General features: G+C 39.0%; 2 protein-coding genes across 2 annotated transcripts in view; one reads left to right on the top strand and one right to left on the bottom strand.

The window, feature by feature from the left end:
• EFCAB7 (EF-hand calcium binding domain 7) overlaps window positions 1-9,754 on the bottom strand; it is a 29,557-nt gene extending 19,803 nt beyond the window's left edge. Inside the window, exons 1-7 of the mRNA XM_074151505.1 lie at window positions 9,446-9,754; window positions 9,136-9,238; window positions 6,678-6,865; window positions 3,630-3,841; window positions 2,493-2,579; window positions 1,471-1,666; window positions 275-399 (exon numbers count right to left, since the gene is read on the bottom strand). Of these exons, the coding sequence (XP_074007606.1) occupies window positions 275-399; window positions 1,471-1,666; window positions 2,493-2,579; window positions 3,630-3,841; window positions 6,678-6,864 (807 nt within the window). The 5' untranslated portion in view covers window position 6,865; window positions 9,136-9,238; window positions 9,446-9,754. The remainder of the gene's footprint in view (window positions 1-274; window positions 400-1,470; window positions 1,667-2,492; window positions 2,580-3,629; window positions 3,842-6,677; window positions 6,866-9,135; window positions 9,239-9,445) is intronic.
• The window catches only part of ITGB3BP (integrin subunit beta 3 binding protein), a 32,505-nt gene continuing 22,930 nt past the window's right edge, over window positions 9,630-19,204 (top strand). Inside the window, exons 1-2 of the mRNA XM_074151512.1 lie at window positions 9,630-9,685; window positions 14,195-14,231. Of these exons, the coding sequence (XP_074007613.1) occupies window positions 9,681-9,685; window positions 14,195-14,231 (42 nt within the window). The 5' untranslated portion in view covers window positions 9,630-9,680. The remainder of the gene's footprint in view (window positions 9,686-14,194; window positions 14,232-19,204) is intronic.

Genomic DNA, 19,204 nt, shown 5'->3' with positions numbered 1-19,204 from the left:
GTTTCATTTATAAAAAACACACTTTGTTCTATTAAACCTTCACACCTGAAAAATTATTTTCAATAACTAGATGTCAGCAAAACCAACAGTATATAAAAATGTTAATAATAATATGTATGAAGAAACCTCTCAGTAGTTTATAGCTGCCCTTGACAAACTATTAATAAAATATAAGCAAAAAATCAGAGAAAAACGGTTTCTTATTTAAAATGCAATAACATATGTGCCTAGAGGAAAACAGCATAATTTTCAATAGGAGTAGCTTACGTGATACCTTCATTGTGTCTGGCTCAATTAGCTTTGTGTTTCTGTTGCTACCAGCACCCACGCTGACAGAGATAGAAACGGACGCTTTGCAACTTTGAGCTGATGATGGTCTTGAAGGAGTTCTGCTATCGCCTGTAAACATAGGTATTTAGTTATAATTACATTCTTTCAAGTTACTTATTGTGCTATTTATCATAAAGCCTTACATTTATAGGCAGAGAAAAATCCAATGACAAGAACTTCAATTGTATAAGCTGACTTCCCTTATAATTATATGACATTTAATAACTCTTTACTGCCCTGACTGTGCATCTCAGGTTAATGGGCAAATGAATGGCAGAACCTCGGAATCCAAATCTGCCTGAAGGACAAGAAATTCTTACCACGTGATTCCATTTACCTTGGAATTAAGGTGAATATGGCCTAAGTGGAAAGGTTTAACCTGTTTCTAATTTAAAGTTATTTCTTTTCAGGACAACATAGTTTCCCGGCCAGACAGCACATCACTTATACACAGCTGCCCAGTGCAATCATTTCCAAGCCTTTACTTTCAGGTTCCTTATGTTGGGGCAACTCTGCTGGTACAATTATTGATTTAGCTACATAAACTCAGCCTTTGTCACTGTTTTGTCACCTTTGCACCTCTTCAGTACAACCTAGAATTGAAGCAGCTTACAATAGTGCTCACTATGTGCCAATATTTCATACATGGTACCATTGCAGTCTGTTGGCCTGTGGTCTTTTTCCAGTTTGGGAAGGCTTGTAAATATCTTTGTAACTTCAGGAAGAATGTTAAACTCTCATATTGATTGTGCTTGAAAAGTAGCCTTGATAATTTAAACAGAATGTTTATGATAAATGTTTAAGGTTTCACCTCTGATATGGGAAAGAAATAAATAACTTGCTTTGTTGCAACATCTGAGCATTCATATTCTCTCTTCCCTCTGGACTGTGTCACATGAGAGTCAACGAAACTCGTCCTTAAGAATTTAAGGCCTTCAGGTCATAGAGGCAGCCAAAGTCCATTTGGAAATGGGGGTCAGATATTCTACTGAGACATTTTTGCGATTGCCACAGTAGAAATTTATACTAGTCAAGAACATCCTCACTAATCAGAGAAAAATTAAGCAAATATTCAACTGTTTATTGACCAAGAGCATGAACTCCAACAGAATAAAAACTCCCAATGTGAAATATAAATACCTTTTGCTGGTGCTAGTTTGTGATCAGTTTTCCTCAAGATTCTTGGTGATGGTTTGGACACTGGCGGTGCGATCCCTTCAGAGGAAGTTTCAGTTTGATTTCCAAACTGCTGCTGCCTCAACCGACTATCAACTTCCAGTTTCTCTCGCGCAGTCTTGCAGCACTGCTCACTGGTTGTCAAGTATAAGTCACAAAACTTTAAATAAAGAAAAGTAAGCTGTTAAGCGAAACATTCATTCTCACAATTTTAAGGATTAAAATGTAACATTCGTAAGGAAGGGACAGGTCAACAGATGTAATGCATTTTCTCTTAAAGCACAATATTAATTTTCATTTTCATGAACCAGGGCAACTGCACAACCGGCACAGTAAAAATGGAGCCATGATTCAACAGGGAGGTCCAATATTGAATGAAAATTAAGTGTGACTTCCAACCCAAGAGGTCATTTATATTTCTTTCTAGATATTTGAAGACTGATTTTTTTTTTTATGTATATATTTAATGGGGGTTGTTTTTCTCCTACGAAACTATATTTACGTACAAATCTTTGTGGACCGTTTATTCAGTTCAAAACTTAGTCATTGCTTAGAGATGATGCCAAAAAAGCCGATAAGATGTTGCATCTTGAAAATTAGATGTTTGACATGTACAATAAGAAATTATGAACTGTCAGAGACACAGTATCTCTCACTGATTGGCTAAGTTTGCTGTCAGTTGTCATCTTTATCCTGCTATTCCTTGACTCTTCACACATGCCGTTAGGTTTCATGCTTCCTATTAGGCTCTGCCCAATACATTAAGTTCACTTGCAGCAAGTGACCGTTTCAAGGATAATTGCAGGGACAGTGCTGTGTGAGATAAAATGTGGGAAACAGAAGTATATACCAGCCCACGCTGCGGTAAATAGGCAGTTCGGGGGGGCTTGGGTAAGGTCATCAACACACGGGGGTGGTATGTATTGCGTTTGATAATGCCAATACTGTCAGTAACATTAAGCCAAAAACACAAGAACAAATAATACCTTGTTGTAGTCAAGTTTGCCACCGCAGTTAAAATCTGCTTGTTTAATAATGGCACTCACTTCATCCTGCATCATTTTTTCACCTCTCTGCAATAAAAACAACTTAGTTTGGGTTCCTAATCAAGAATGCTGTTCACCTACAGCACACATTTAATAAAAACACAAAGAAAGTTTATCTTTATATCCTTTCAGGGAATCTTATCTTGCAATACATTTAAATGGACTTTGATTTGAATCATCAAAATAGAAGTCAACATCTTAAAAAACTATGTCCCTACAATGCTACGAAATACGGAACAGATGAATTGCACCAGTTTATACAGTTTTGTGGTGTCTTCTGGAACCCTACTGTGAATGATACTTACGTCAATTACAGAAAATCTTCCATAAACTGGGGAATCTTCTGGGGAATCCAGTTCCACATATTTTTTAATGTCATTCTTTTAAGCCATAATAATGACATGTACAGGTAAGCCTTATGACACTTGCATGCTTTGGGCTGATAATGCATAATCTCTAACCAAAGTATTAACCTACCCTAGCACAACTTATCTTAAGACCCCAATGAACTAAGATCATCATAGCTGGGATAAAACTAAACCACTGACCTTAGTATTTTATGTATAACTTGGATAAATGTTATTTTTTAACTTTGCATCTGAACACACGTAGACAACTTGTGAGGAGAGGACAGCAAAGATACATCAACTGTCTTAATAAAAGTTCATAACCCTGAAAGGCTGCAGAGGGACTCTGTAGTGTAAATCCCCCTGTTCTCTAATTTAACCAATGCAGAGACATGTGCTTCCCTTTCTGTTACTCCACTGCAGTATAGATAGGATTTCAAGAAAACACTCTTTGAAAGCATTAAAAATATCTTCTCTGCCAGCTTCCACCTTCAAGGTGCAATTGCTGAAAGAGACTGACAGGTTATCAACTGCAAGACTGTAAGGGGAAAAAAATGGAAGAAATATCATAGATAACCACAGAAAACTAGACAAAATTGCAAAAAAAAAAAAAACGTGAATTGGTTATTCATTCTTTTGATCAGGAATTTTTGTTTACACATTCAGAATTGTTTCCAAAAATTCCTACTAATGGTTAAAGATGGATAATTAATTTTCTACTGATACTCACTGTTGTAAGAATTTTATAAAGTTCATCATGTAAAATATATCCAGTGTTATCTGTGTCTATTTTTCCAAATGCTTCCAGCAGTTCAGTTTTTGTAGCTGGTTTTTCTTTTTTTAAAATGGTACAAAAATCATCAAAATTCAGTGTAGTCGTTTGTGAAGTCCAATATTTATTAACTGTCTTCTGAGATGGATTTCTTCCGGCCTGTTGAAGTACTGAACAATAAAACATACTATTAACTGTATATTCCAGCTGTCAGTAAAGGAGTTTTCTCAAAACATCCTTTAATCACTTTCCATATTCAGACTTTTTTTTTTCTGTTAAAGCCAAATCAATCCAAGCGAAAAGCAGGTCTGAAGGACAGTTCTGCTTATAGTCTCAATCCTGTACTCTACTGATACAGACTGACTGTGACCTTCCCTGGCCTTGGATTCTGTGGTTTGTAGCAGCGAGGTTCAAGCAGCCCGAGGGGCAGATGAGCTCACTCGCATATTCTTTTGAAAGGGGTCATCAAACAGGCAGTGCCTGGCATCCTACATCATCCCTCGCGAACTCTGATCCAGCACAGAGATGACATACGCTGCACTGTTGAGAATTGCATCCACTTTCTTCTACAGAAGAAGGAAAAAAGCAAAGAGCAGCCTGTGACTTTATAACACAAGGAATATGACAGGAATGATTTTGCTTAAAGGCTCTGATCTGCAGCTTCCACTTATTCGTGTGCACTGTTCTACTAAACTCAATGGGATGTCTCCCTTAAAGAAAGTTAATGAGTTCAAACCACTAATTAACCAAAATGTCCATTAATTCAAAGACAAGCTCCTCAAGAGACAAGTGTAAATTTCAGCACAGTGTCTATACCCCCTGTCTTAATATCAAGAACCTATTATTTGTAAGCTTGCACATTATTAGATCCCTTTTCTGCTGAGATATACATAAGACTCTCCATTTACTTTGCCGAGAATTGAGATCAGGTGTAGAATTTATCTTCAACAATCTTTCATATCACATCTATACATTTGAACTTATCAACATTTGAACTTAATTCAAATTACGCAACGTGAATTTCAAACATAAAGAAAAAATGATACCAACAGATACCGAAGTTGTTAAGGCCAACAGCCAATGCCATATATGCCACCAGTCCCACTGCTCCTACACCTGGCATTCTACAAAATGAATTTGCTGGATCTAGTTAGCCTCTTAAAAGCCTTTACTGAAGACATCCTTTCATCAGTTTCCAGTGTGAAGAAGGTATTACGTTAAATTGAAATTCAATTCAAATGCACAGTCTATCTGAAGCTGGAGGGATGCTTTTATATCTTCCCATATAATCAAGTTTTTTAGGGAAACACGAGAGATCCTTTATCTCTACCTAGATTGGCAGTTTGGTTTTTAGCCAGCTGACCAATGACCAAGTCTATCCTGGCTGAGAGCAGTTCGGGAGCATCTGTGAAATGAGATGGTGGCATCGTTACAAATCTCAGTAGGCAACTGTGTCACCATAAAAACAAACAAACAAAACCAGACACCTTTGTTGCTAATCTTCGATTGAATGCCAAGGATGAAATAAAGATTTCTGCCCTGTCACCTCTACAAGCGAGTCAGGAGAATACAGCAAAGCTCACATCTTTATCCATGCAACGCTTGGGCACATAGCAATTGTTAAGGATTTCCACATCAAGGTCAGCCAAGGAAGGGCAGTTACTCTGTGTGTTTGTTTATGGGGACAGCCGAGTTCCCTGGAATGTCGATACAGCACAGTATTCCCTTACATTTAACAGAGTATCCTTCAAGCATACGGCAATTCTGTATTTTTATATATCCTGGGATGTCAGCACTTGCCACACCCTACCTGCCTCCCAAGTTTGTATTTTTGAAAGTTCAATTAGGCTGCACCTTTTATTTATACTTCTTTACAGACTGATTCTGCTGAATACCTTAAGTAATATTACAACATAGGAAATGAAGCTACTTACCATGAATACGTAAAACTCCTAGGAATACAATTTTGCAGGGCCAATCTCTAAGTGAGTATTTCACAGTTTACAATATTAGCCAAACATGTAGCAAGAGACGATTAAACACTGGCACCACTCATTTGATAAATGCCAGAATTTACTTAAGATGCAATGTAAGCCTATAACAACTCTCAATGCTTACAAATTTTAAAAGTCATCCTTAAATATCTCTGAAAAGACTGGGAGCCTGAGCCACTAATTGCCCTTTCTGAGATGATTTTGAAACCAAAATGCCCAAACACTTGCCATCTAGTGAAGTGGCATATGGATAAAGATGAAAGCCAAAGCATATATAAAAGAGATTACATTTGTTCACACCACTCCTATCCTAAAATCCAGATTATCCAAAACTATCATTAGGATGTTATAAAGGCATGTTTATTACAGCTCAGAAAGCCTGGATAACATGAAAGAACGTGCTTGCTAATAATACCAGTTATCACAGAGATCTTCTGTGCCAGGGCAATTGCCCACTAAAAACTGAACTGAGACCAACTCACTTAATGAATTGTAGGAGGAAAAAATTTATTGCAGAAATGTCACAATCAAAAGGCAGTACCTAGGCGCACCTCAAGTAAGCAACAGTGCTACCATCAAATTTGGTGGTGTTAAACAGCTCACTTAGGTCCCCTGTAAACTGTCAACTGGTATTGACTTTTGCCCATTCATACTGGTGATTTACAGATGAAAAGCTCTGTGTACTATTCCCACTTCCACGAGTCATCCAACACCCGGCAACAAACATTAAGGATTTGAGGAAAACGAAAAACTTTGAGGAACAGTAGTTTCTATAAACTTTGAAAAATCACTGTGTGACATATAACAGGTAAATGATGAAAATGTCTTCAAAGATACAGCCACCAACACTTGAAACCTGAACCGTATCTAAAACTGCTGTAAATTCCTTAAAACTGTTACCGAGTTTATGCACTGGGATACTCTCGCGACCGAATTGCTGACTGCTGTTTGTAAACTACCCACCACAATCATCACACACAACAGTTACGAGCAAAAAATATCTAATCATTACCTAAACTGAGTTGTTCCTTTGATTTAATATTTTCTAAACTGCTTTTCAAAACCGTTAGGTAAGCTGCTCGGCAGTTCATGTAAAAGATGGCTTCTTCTGCATGCTGGGACTTCTTTGCTTGGGAACTTTCAGAGTGTGTGACTTTCTGAACAGAGAGGGAAGCGTTATTCTCAGGACTGCCGGCCATTCTGTAAAGAATACAATTACAGTTAGAATTCATTACTTTCTTGCCTGTTTAATAACGTCTCTGCTTTATCTTCTCAAACACGGACTACACAAATTATCCTAACAGCTAGGTCATACGTTTTCCGTTCTCTAAATCTGGGATGGGAATACATATCTATGCTTGTAGGTAGGCACCATGAGATCTGCAAACAAAAAGAGATTGAGCTCTAAGTACTACCCACAATTTATTCTTTATTGTATTTTAATTTCAGACATTTTATATCACAATGATTATATAGCCATGTTATTTGAAAGCATAAAAACAAATTTTCAAGTTATCTGTGATATAACCATTGCTATCCACGTTTAGAAGTAAACCACTAGGACTTGTCCTTACTACACGTTTCTACTAGAATTTCTAGTCTTGCCATGTTATCTAAATTCTCCAAATGACAGAAATAACGGGAGAGTTTGTACAGAGGCACACTTGTTGGCTCTGATGACTTTACGACCATTGTCTATCCCTAACATGATTTTTCACAATGGGAAATTAATGAACATACCATACCTACCACTGTTTTGCTCCCAGTGCCACTCTCGTTGTTGCTACAGTTCACCAGCAGTAGCAAAAGTGGCTTTTTTTTTTTTTCCTAAAAACACTCCAGTTGAAACACAGCCACAGGTCTGAGAGGCACAGAATTACTTAAAAGACTTTTTCACCAAACAACAATAACAAATATTACCAAGAATGGATGCAGCGCTTATCTCATCGGAGGGTGCTCTGTGACTGACTGTCATGTCAGATTCTCTATTTTATTTCTTGGTGTTAACAGCAGAGGAAAAGCTCCCTTTGTCCTCCAGTGAAAACTACATGTGAGCGTGCTTATGCTGAACTCCTTATTTGTCAGGATTTCCTCCCTCAACCTAAAAGTTGACTTTCATCTTTCCAAGGCTGCTTTAGCCAGAAAATGGGGTAGCTTTACACAGCCTCAGCAGAGACACTGTGTAATGTCATAAACACCATATAACATTCCATGCTAAAAAAGTGATATATTAATTATTAAATTGATTACATGCTTTTTTCTGGTTCCCATACCAGAATGGGTTCTTGTTTTCTGTTTTTACAGTTATAACTTGATTAAACATGAGGCCAATAGTAAAATTTGTCAAAATTTTAACCCTTAATCCTTTGAGTACGTGAAGTTAAATACACCGAATTGCGCTTTTAAGAGTTATCTAAATATAATTAATAGAAATAAAAAGTCTGAAGCTAAGAATGTGCATAAAACTGTGTAACTTAAATCTTTTACATACACTATCCATATAATTGTAAAACAATGAAAAATATGAAATGCATTTTTGCTAAATTATTTAAATGTTTCAAGCAGTAACTAATTCTGTTTGCTCACCAATGGCCACTAAACTTTAACAGCAGCTTTCTGCTTTTACCAAGGGTGATTAAGGTTTTTAGAAGGCCATCACAGAGGGACACTAAATCGTGTTGTACTGTTGGTCTAACAGCCTCTCATATTATTTTATCCAATGTTGACTTCAGAAAATATATTCCAATATAATAAATTGAATATCTCAAGTTCAGCAACAAGACAACGACATCATAGGGTCCCCTTCAGGACTCATTGGATTTTTACTCAGGAGGCCTAAATCACTCGCACCTTCTTGAGTTATATAGGTCTTTTACACTTGGGAAAGAAAGATAATAATCGCTTATCATGGATGAAGTACCCTATTTATAATACACAGGCCGCCTGCCTGACACTTTAATATTACACTGGCATTAGAAGGACCCCATAGGGACACTGTGATACAGTCTGGTTACTGCAAACGGGTGTCACTATAATTAAGCGCCAGTGTTACACACACAAAATGGAAGTGGGTTAAAGTCAAGGAGGAAAAGAAGAATAAATGTTAATTTTCCAGTAACTAGTTTATAAAATGTGAACTCTCGTTTATACTCCTTAGACTTCCCATTACCGAGATATTTCTTACGTGGGCCACGGCTCTGCCAAGAAGGGCTGCCGATACATCGCTCAGAGATCCGGTGAGCAATGGCTCGGCAGCAGCACTGCCAGCAGCCCCCTGGCTTTAGCTGGTTACGTTTTTACTGGACAAATGACATTTTAGACAAAATAGACAGAAGGGAGCAATCCGGCCTCAGCTCCAGAGGGAGGACAACACAGCCTAACTATTACTTTCAATTCTAGTCGATGATTCTAACAATTAAAAACCATCTTCCAACCAGGAATTAAGTCATACCCTTCTTGGCAATACTGACCTTTCCGAGGCCACGGTTCACCTCCGTCCACGGCAAAAAATGGGGGAAACTTCGCTCTGTACCTTCTTAACCTTCCAAACCCAAGCGCTCAGGCCTCGCTCACCTGAAATGAGGAAACTTTTACCACATGAACTTCATTGCCTCCCTCTCCGGTGGGCGCAGGCACCTTCTTGAGCAAAATTTACCACCCACCATCGCGCAAAAGACCTTACCATGCCTTTCCCCCGTCCTCTCAGGTGGGGAAATCAACTCTCCCGCCCCACTCAGCGTCCCCAGCCGCCCTGAGGGGCCGGCTTTCGCCTCGCCTCACCTCCTAGCCCAGCACAAACCTTCCCGAGGGGGAAAAGGCCGCCGCCGGCCCGGCTCCTACCGCCACACAGCACCAGGAGCAGGGCCTGGGGAGCCGGCCCCCGGCCCGCCCGAGCCGGAGCCCGCGTCCCGCCCTCTAGGCGCCGTTTCCAGCCGGCGGCGTTTGGCCGGTGCACGGCGGCGGCGGGAGGCGGGAGCTCTGCAAAAAGGCGGCGGGAGCGGCTCCAAGCGCCGTAATGTCGTAGGTATCGGGTAGGGGCGGCCGAGCTCGGCTCTGGGCGCCGCTCTCCTCCTTCTCCTCCTCCCCCCCCTCCCCGCCGGGAGCCGCTGGAGCGGGGCGGGCGGTGGAGCCAGGGCCCGTGCGGGACGCGGTGAGGCGGAGCGCTTCTCCCCGGCAGCCTGCCGGCCGCTCTATGGCGGGGAGCTCGTTCCCTGAGGAGAAACGAGCTCCTCGGGTTGTCCCGGAGAGGGGAGGAGCAGGCGGCTGCCAGGGGAAGGGTGGGTTACGTTTCTAGCTCTGTTTTCCAGTTGTTGGATGGGACCGGGAAATAGTTAAGATGGTCGTTCCTCGGGGGCGGGCCTTGTCCAGGCAGAGTTTGTGTGGGCGATGCCCCTCGCCACGGGTAATACTTTATATATATATATGTTACGTGTTCCTGAGGTGCTGCCTCCAGCTCTGGGGCCCTCAGCGCAGGAAGGACATGGACCTGTTGGAGTGGGGCCAGAGGAGGCCACGGAGATGCTGGGAGGGCTGGAGCCCCTCTGCTGTGATGACAGGCTGAGAGAGTTGGGGGGGTTCACCCTGGAGAAGAGAAGGCTCCGGGGAGACCTTGGAGCCCCTTCCAGTCCCTCAAGGGGGTCCAGGAAAGCTGGGGAGGGACTCTGGATGAGGGAGGGGAGCCGTAGGAGGAGGGGGAAGGGTTTCACACTGAAAGAGGGGAGATGGAGATGAGATGTGGGGAAGAACTTCTTTGCTGTGAGGGTGGTGAGAGCCTGGCCCAGGTTGCCCAGAGAAGCTGTGGCTGCCCCATCCCTGGAGGGGTTCAAGGCCAGGTTGGAGGGGGCTTGGAGCAACCTGGTCTGGTGGGAGGTGTCCCTGCAGAGGGGGTTGGAAGGAGGTGATCTTTAAGGTCCCAACCAAGGTACCGAAGGATCCAACCCAAACCATTCTAAGATTCTATATCTGTTCCCAGCTTCCCCAGCTGAGGGGATTGTTTATCTCCACACACCCCATGGATAAAGCTTGTGAGGCTGTGTGGTAGGGGGTGGGAGAGGCACAGGAGCCGTTTCACAGATGGGTTGTGTCGAGTTCGACACTGGGGGTTTGTGCTGCAGGCTGCTGTGGGAAGGTATGGCAGGCCATGACACATTCCGTGTCCATTTTCCATCAGGCTGTATCTCTTTGTAGTGTCTCCTTTTCTTATTTATCCCATTTAGTCATGTAAGTCTGATGATAGTCTGATGATAGATTCTTGTGTATCTTTGCTAATCGTGAGCTTCTGAAGAACGATAAAGAAAATGTGTAGGATGTTGCTAGCTTCAACGGCAGTAAGGTGAGGCCATAAGACTTACGCTGCCTGTATATAGGCTTGGGATATCGTCCCAGTTTACAGCTCATCATGTGGTTTCAAAGATAACGTGTTAGAGCTAACACAGGTTCCAACTTCCACCAGTTTTTCTCTTGACCACTGGAAGTTGAAGTAATCGTGCCAGACAGTAGTAATACAAGGGAAATTTAGCAATATACAAGCTTTGATTTTTCTGGTCTGTTTCTCACTGGTTGCACGCTGAGTTTAACTACCATTTAAACTGAACATAGAAAATGATTGCATATTTCTGCTTTTTCAATTAATAAGACATTTCTCCTGGCACGTTTTGAAGATGAAGCAAAATGTAAATAGCATAGATGTGTTTTTTGTGGTGGGTTGTTGGGTTTTTTCCCCAGTAAAGCAGTAACTTAAGAGGAAGCTAACTGAAATGGCTTCAAAATGCATGACAATAATCCCTAGAGTATTTTTAATGGAAGAATATAGTGAAGTCCCTGGTTCTGTATGTGACTGCTACCATTGCATTCATTCACAAATTAATTTTGAAGGGACGTTAAGTGTATGTGGAATTAAAAATAATATTTAAAAATCTGTTTCTTTATAGCAAATTAGATTGCATATCTAGACTGTCACTGTTAAGCAGATAAGTGGCTTCATCAAAGCGCTGTTCAAGTAAGTAAAGGTCTCCCAGTACTAGCAAAGAACTGAAAATATGACCTGAAATGATAGATGAACAATACATGATAGAACTATTCTTCAATCTGATAAATATCTAGGGGAAAATAATCATTGCAGGTTTTTACAGCTACCTATAAACATGCGCCATCATACTCTACATAGTTGAGAAAGTTAAAATAAGCTTTGTCAGGGAATTTTGAACAAATTCAAGGGTAGGAAACTCGGGCAAATAAGCTGTTGTGTACTATCATCACGTATGCTGCATCTTTCTATGTCCTTTTCTTGTTCACACTGACGTTTGACTCTACACCATAGCCAAAGCAAGGCTTTCATGCCATATAAAAAAAAGATAAACCAAACTAAAGCTGGTGCTCTTCCTCCGCAGTGGTTCCTAAAATACTTAGGAATTTTGTTTGCACCTAGTTGCACGTATTGGTTTTTCTCCTTGTTCATCTTTTGAAAGATCTGAGATAAGACAGTTTGACCAATGGGGTCTTCGTGTTAGAAGTCTGGATGAATTTTGTTTCTGTGGTCCTAGACAGGGACTGCATGCAGACTAAGAGTACAAATTTTAACTTATTTTGAGTGAATCACAGTTGCCAGAGATTTACCTTCTCATATTATGGCATCAGAAAGACAATCACTAAAACGAGCCCACAAGCAAACCAGGCTGCTGGGTAGGATGGAGTGGGAAAAGCAAGGCAGAGTTGACCTCCTGAAGCCAAGATTTTATCCATGCAGCTCCTTCCATCGTTGAAGGGCTTGCCTGGAACGACGTTGCCTCTTCATCACCGTAGCTCAGGGTGTTTGAAGGGTTTTTGCAGGCCAGCAGAGAGAAATTTGGGCTGGCTGCAACTCTATCACAGTACACAGTACTTGACAGACTTTAAAGGACATTGTCTTGACCAGTCCACAACTTTCTCTCTAAGAAATTTTCTAAATGTTTATAATTTAGTGGGAGTTTCATGTAGTTTCTCGTATATCTTCATCCTACAGCGATGTTGAGTCCAGATTCTGCTTTACTTTGGCTTCCAGCTTCTTTTGAAGTCCATCATAAAAACTTCCATCATAACATGCCTTAGTATAACATGCAAATGCATTGTCCCCTAGAGCATCCTTTCAGAGTAGATGTATTAATAAATATAATGTTTCTCTGCTGCCACTGGGGTGGAAGATGTAATGGAGTCTGCATTCCTTAAGCAATATGGGTTTCTATTTAAAAAAGAAATACATTGTAAAGAATTCCATCAAACTGTTACAGCTTTGACTGCCCTTTGGCAAGAATTTCACACACTTTTTTAATTTAAATGTTGCCTGTTTACTTGGCTTTTTTAAGATAGAATACTTCTCTTTCCCTTTTTGTAATAGAGATAGTTGTAAAACAGTATTCAATAAGACCGTTACCTGAGTTATATTTCAAAGATGTGTTTTCATTCTATTTTTCCAATACTTTAATTTACAGTTTCAGAATAGTAACATAAATTTAAAAATAACATGTTTGGAATGAGGTCATCTTAATTCCTTCCAAGTCAAAGCATTCTTTTCCAAGATGAAAACTGAACTAAATTCTTGAAATATGATGCATTTTCTGAATCTTTTTTAATTTGATATAATATATGTGTTCCTTGGGGACTGTTCTTACAAAGATTTTAAATTTTTTTTCCTCGTTGTTTTATATAATGCTTTAAACTCTTGTTAAGGTTTAGGAACATGCTTAAAAAGTTTCAGTTGTCTCTGGGAAAAATAGTCTTAATTTATGTTGACCTTTCTTTCCTTTGAGCATTTAGTCTGCATTCAATAAAATTTTGATGACTGCTCTTTAGAAGACAGCTGTACGATATAAAGTATTATAAATATTCAGCTTTCCTCTTCTAGCGTTGCCATTAACAGCTGGGCATCCAGTTCAGCAGAGCAGATTTTGCAGAGAGAGCTTGGCATGTTCCTGAATCAGTATAGTGAAGAAGACTAGAAAATAGTTTCTTATGGTTTGGGGACCTGTAAAGACATAGCGCATCTGTTCCCCAGTTAAGTCATAGTCTGGTAGCACTGAATCATGTTAAGAGCTAAAATGATGGGAAGAACTACTTTTTTCACCTTGGCTGTACCTGTGTTTTAAATGCCTAATACATTATTTCTACTAATGACAAAATAATTTCAACCCTTGCTCAGAAGGTATGTAAATATTAATGCTTTTGCATTTTTTCATTGTTTATAGTCTTTGAGAAAGAGACAAATGTACAGGGCTATTTTTACTTCACTGTGTATTTTTATCTCTAGTATAAAATGGAGAATTGGATTTTCTTATGCAAACATTTTATCATTCTAAACAACCAATGTTTTTGTTACACGGTATTTTAATCAGCTAATGTATTTGCTTTGGGTGAGATCAGTTTTCTTGTGTAGTATAAAAAAAAAATGAAACACAAAAAAGGAAAATGTCTTTAAAATTACAGGTTATAGACCTTACTACTGGCAATCTTTATGTCTAGGTGACCATAAAACTTGACCATATTTTTCTCTTTCAGAGTTAAGAGAGCATTAAATTTGGGCACAAAAGATAATGTAAGTATTTTTTGGTGTATGGAATTGTCTGGACTGTATATATATATATATGTATCTGTGTGTGTATATATATCTATATGCACACACGTGTGTATATAAACATGATATTTCATTAGAGTTGCATTTGCATTGTTACAGATTGGATGTTGTCTAGAAAAATCTTAACAAGGCACAAAATTACTGCTGAAAATATTAGTATAAAATCTATTGTATTCCATTTGTCATATAACTGCCTGGCTTTTAAGTAATGTACATCTACATGAATCACATGGAAAGAATGGAGAAATAGGCATATTTTTATTGCCATCTCTATTTACCCAAGAGCTGAATGAGTTAAGATCCTTGGTGAAAATACTTATTAGAAATTAGCTCCATTATCCTGGAAGCAAATGTTCTGCCGTGTAATTGTACATCTAACAATATGGAATTATGATAATGCTGTAATCTGCATATTATAAGCTGCAAAATTGAAATGAAAACACTAAAGGCATTTTCATGTCAAGGATCTAATTACCTCCCTCAGCTAATCTGGCATAATGAAACAATAAAGTACTAACACTGCAATAAATTTCACCACGGTTATCACAATAAAAATAAAATTGTACTGTTGCTATTATTTTTTGTAAATGCAGCTATAGCATACTCCCGGTACCAGCATGTCATGACATATGTCAGTTTATTATCTGCTCCTACCAACAGTGGGTGTTGCTGCAGACATCGATACAGAAGAGCTTGTGACGATGGCAGCGTTTAAAGGAAGGAAAATTTTGGAAAAGTATATAGAGAGAAATAGCTTGGTCAGCAGATGAGCTCCCAATAAATCTCCACTCCTGTGTCATTTTGAAGAGATTTGTTTATATGCAGCACATATTTGGAGGTCTCACTGGTATTTAGCAAAATAGAAATTTGCAATTTTAAAAATTTTCTAGATACTTTTTTTTTTTTTTAAATTTAAGCAAAGGTGGCAAAGTACCGCAGTGGCACTAAAAAAAATCATTAGCAATTTAATTAGCAGCTTAGTGTACCATTACCCAACTTGTTCTGCTCAGAATGCAGCTGTGACTGTAATTTTGCATCTGTTTCTTGGGCTGTAGTAACGTTTTTGTAGATGAGTGGTCCAGCTGAAATTACATGCAATTCTTTTTCTGCCTTAAAGCTCTTCCTTCCCTCCCCATCAGATAAAACGAAAGAGTTACTTGATGGTTACCTGCATTCAGGATCTTGTACAGCAAAAAGCTTAATAAAAAGCCCATCTGAATGATAAAAACTTTTACTGGAATCTGGGTAATGTAGGTTTACACAATGATTTTTAGTTCATACGATGCCTCTAACAGATACATGTCAAAGAATTAAAGTGTACCATAATTAAATAATGTTATAGAAGGTGGAAAGGAATGTAAGGTAATAAACACAGGTGGTTTGTGTGAAGTATCTGTTTTAGCTCTGCTGTTTTTCCAGAGGCCCTCATTCCACCTACTGGTCACACTACCCAAAGCGTGCCTGAACTACCCAGATCAGAAATGCGTATTTTTACATTTTGTAGTGTTAGTGTGGTATCACTGAAAAATTGCATAGCTGAACTAAGACTCTCTCTTCTTCCTGGAAGAGAAATTCAAGTACTACAGTAACTTTTCCCAGGCAGCTACTCAAAGAAGTCTTGGTTCATATCCACAAATATGGTGGCTGAGGTGACTGCTGTTCAAGCAGGGAAAATATCCTGAAAGTGTAAGTAGATTGGAGATTCTCCCTGTTACAAAAGAGATTTGATGGCATTTAAATGCCTAAGGGGGCATTGATACTTTAATTAATATTTCATTTAAAGACGATTTGAAATGTTTCTTTAACCTGCTTGAATGTGGCAAAATATTAGCCATTAGACTGAAGATTTCCATCAGGTATTGTTTAAATACTGATAGACTGCAAAGAGAGAGTATAAGCAGCTGGTGTGAAATTTAGGGTACTTGAGGCTAAAACAAGACAGAGTAATATCCAGGAGCTGTAAGAAAGCCAGGTAAGTGGGCAGCAAGTTAAATCTTTTGAAATACGGTGCAAGTTGTGTTACCAATGACCAGTACTAACACCGTTATGTTCTAAATTAAGAGTAACCACTCAAGGCAGAGAGTAGGAGAAGAAAAACATCAAAACCACAGCTTTGTGTAAAAGTGCAGTAAGATGTATCAGAAACAGAATGGCAAGCAACACTGGAAGTATAATGCCATTGTGTAAATCAGTATTTTGTCTTCACCTGAATTAGAATTGAATGTACTGTCACTCTATTTTAAAGTATAATTGCAGAAATTATACTTTGAACCTCTCTCATTCTGTGGAAGAGAGTGAGTGTGAACACAGGCTGTGGTACAAGGGGCACAAGAAACGCCTTCAAATGAAGGAGATTAAAAGATCAGGATGTCTTAATAGGAGTTCAGTAGTGAAGAGCAGGAAAAGGATGTAAGAATATGCTGTATTCTTTTTAGAGGCAATATTGAGCATTCTTTATACTTTTAAATAATCAAGAGGAATTTAATAATATTTCAGTGTGGAAAACTGAAAGCCAATAATAGACACTTATATGACACGTAAACTTCTAGAACTTATCCTGAAATTTTGGTGAAGTTGAGAAGGGAGTAGAAGCTGTGCTAAAACCACTCATTCATACAAGTAACAGAAGTATGAATATCTATGTAGGCGTGAAAAATAGGAGTTTTGTGCTTCAGGACACTTAAATCAACTGCTGACTGCCTAGAATTGAGAAGAAAACTTCTGAGGGTTACCTAATTGTCTGTTATACTTCTAGGTACAACTTGTATTCCTAGTTCCTCTGTAAATTCATACCTTTTTGAAGCAGTTTCCTTGTAGTGCCTCAGCAATTTAAGATTAATTATGTAAACATTAATGTCTTCTATCATTATTTTACTCAGTAATGAAATGTACCCTTTACCCAGGTCCTGGATTCCTGCTGGATTGTAGAGGCTTTAAGTCACCTTTGTGTATGTAGCTTTGTGATCTGAGAAGACTTACATCCTGATACGACTTGTGGCTTTCGCGTGTTACCTGGTTACTGCTTTTGCCACCTAAATCTAAAATTGCTGCAGTTAAATTTTGCAGGGGATATTTGTGGGACCTAGAAAAAGGTTCAAGCCTTCTCAGAGTTGTCTTTCTGTTCTGTACCACACTCCAAATTCGGGCTGCCTTACTCCAAATTCGGGCTGCCTTTGCTCTCACCATGTCCCCAGTAGCCCTTTTCCCACAGCACCCAGGAGATGCGTGCGCTGAGGAATCCTTACTGGGCTGGAAGATTTGTATGTTCATTGTTTAATCTGATTTGAAAAGGAATAGGATGAGGGTCTTACTCCAGCGAAGCAGGACAAGATATGGAAAGTATGGAAAGGGAATAAATGAGTTATTAATTTGAAATTGCAGTGGAAATGTCAGTTACCAAAGTGCAAATATCAGGTTGTTGGTGCTTTTTTAATTTTTTTTTTTTCCCAACTTGGCTTAAGTACCATGCATTCTTTAATGAATATAAACCCCAGACCCTCACCTTATATTTCATTCATGGTATTGAAACCGTGTAATATGCTTACCTATTATATTTTTTCTAATATTAATAAGTTGAATAATAAATGAGAGGTAAATTAAAGAGATTACAGAATAATCATGTACAATAAAGCTTCCAATGAAGAAATACTGTATGAAATTGAGTGACGGTTTTGAGTGACGGTTATGAGTGACATGAAGACAAATGATAGATATTCGGTTTCACGGATGCAATGAGGCTCAAGTTGGTAGAAAAGGCTGGTTGGTTGGGAAGTGGATGAGTCAGTCCTCTGCTTGCTACGGTTGCAAAAATAGAGATAAGTAAATTTGCTCCCCAAACTCAAAGACCCAGGATTGTAACAAATAAAAAAAGAAGAAATCTTTTATTCTGTCTTTCTGTGGGATTTGCTTTGTTTCGGGGGGGGGGAAATCATTAAACGGTAAAAAAAAAAAAAAGTGTCTGTTTCACTGCATTTAGACAACCTTTCTTTAAGCCCTTGAGAAAATTTTGAAAGGGACTGGAAAAAGTGGTTTTGCCCAAAATGTCCCTTTATTCTTTGCGTGGCAGATGTTCATACAGCGAAATCAGCTGTGCACTACTTGTATTCTCCTCTTTAGAGGTGGCTGGTCTTGTGTTTAAGACTGGTAGACTTCTCAGTTGGAATCAAGCTGCTACTAGAGCTGAAGCCCTTTATGTGCAAACGTTTGGTTTTCTATTCTGTATATTAGCAGGGCAGTGAAATCTCAGTTTCTCAGAGTTGCAATTCAGCATCTAATCTAGAGAGTGAACTGTGTCCCAGATAACCCCACTTAATATTTCAGAATTGCAGACTAGTTCTTCAGAAATCTTCTCTGCGCAATTCCTTTAGCATCATTAAATAACTCCTTTTATATCATTAGACATACTGAAATCGTAATCCAGAGACAAAATTTTGGATTTAAGGGACTCGTTTGGGTTTTTTTAACACTTGTTCAGAAAATCACTAGAAATAGCTATCTTTTGATAGAATTAAAACCTAAAAATAGTTGCTTATAGTTCATGTCTTAAATTTTCAATACTATAGGAAAAATAATACCAGGTTTTGACTGCTTTAAAAAAAAACAGGTGTTCATGCCAGAATTACTGAATCTCTGGAAACCACATACTTTTTGTTTATGAAAACTGTGGGGCTACTGTTTGAAGGACTTCTTATTCTTTCAAGTAAAACTAATGTGACTGAGGGGAGGGAGCGATAGAGCGGCTTGGTGGGCACCTGGCAGCCAGCGAAGGTCAACCCACCACAAAATATAACATGGGCTTTCCATAAACGTGAGCAGATAAAGTTAGAAATTACTTAGAAAAATCTATTACTGGATAGTAAATGTTGAGAGAGGCTTTGGTTTGGGATGCAATATTTGACTCTACTGATAGGAAAGGTAGGGGCCAGCATATATTT

This window comes from Numenius arquata, chromosome 8, assembly GCF_964106895.1.
Source record: "Numenius arquata chromosome 8, bNumArq3.hap1.1, whole genome shotgun sequence".
Lineage (NCBI taxonomy): Eukaryota > Metazoa > Chordata > Aves > Charadriiformes > Scolopacidae > Numenius > Numenius arquata.
The sequence above is the reverse complement of the archived record's forward strand: the minus strand, read 5'-3'. Positions and strand labels throughout refer to the sequence as shown.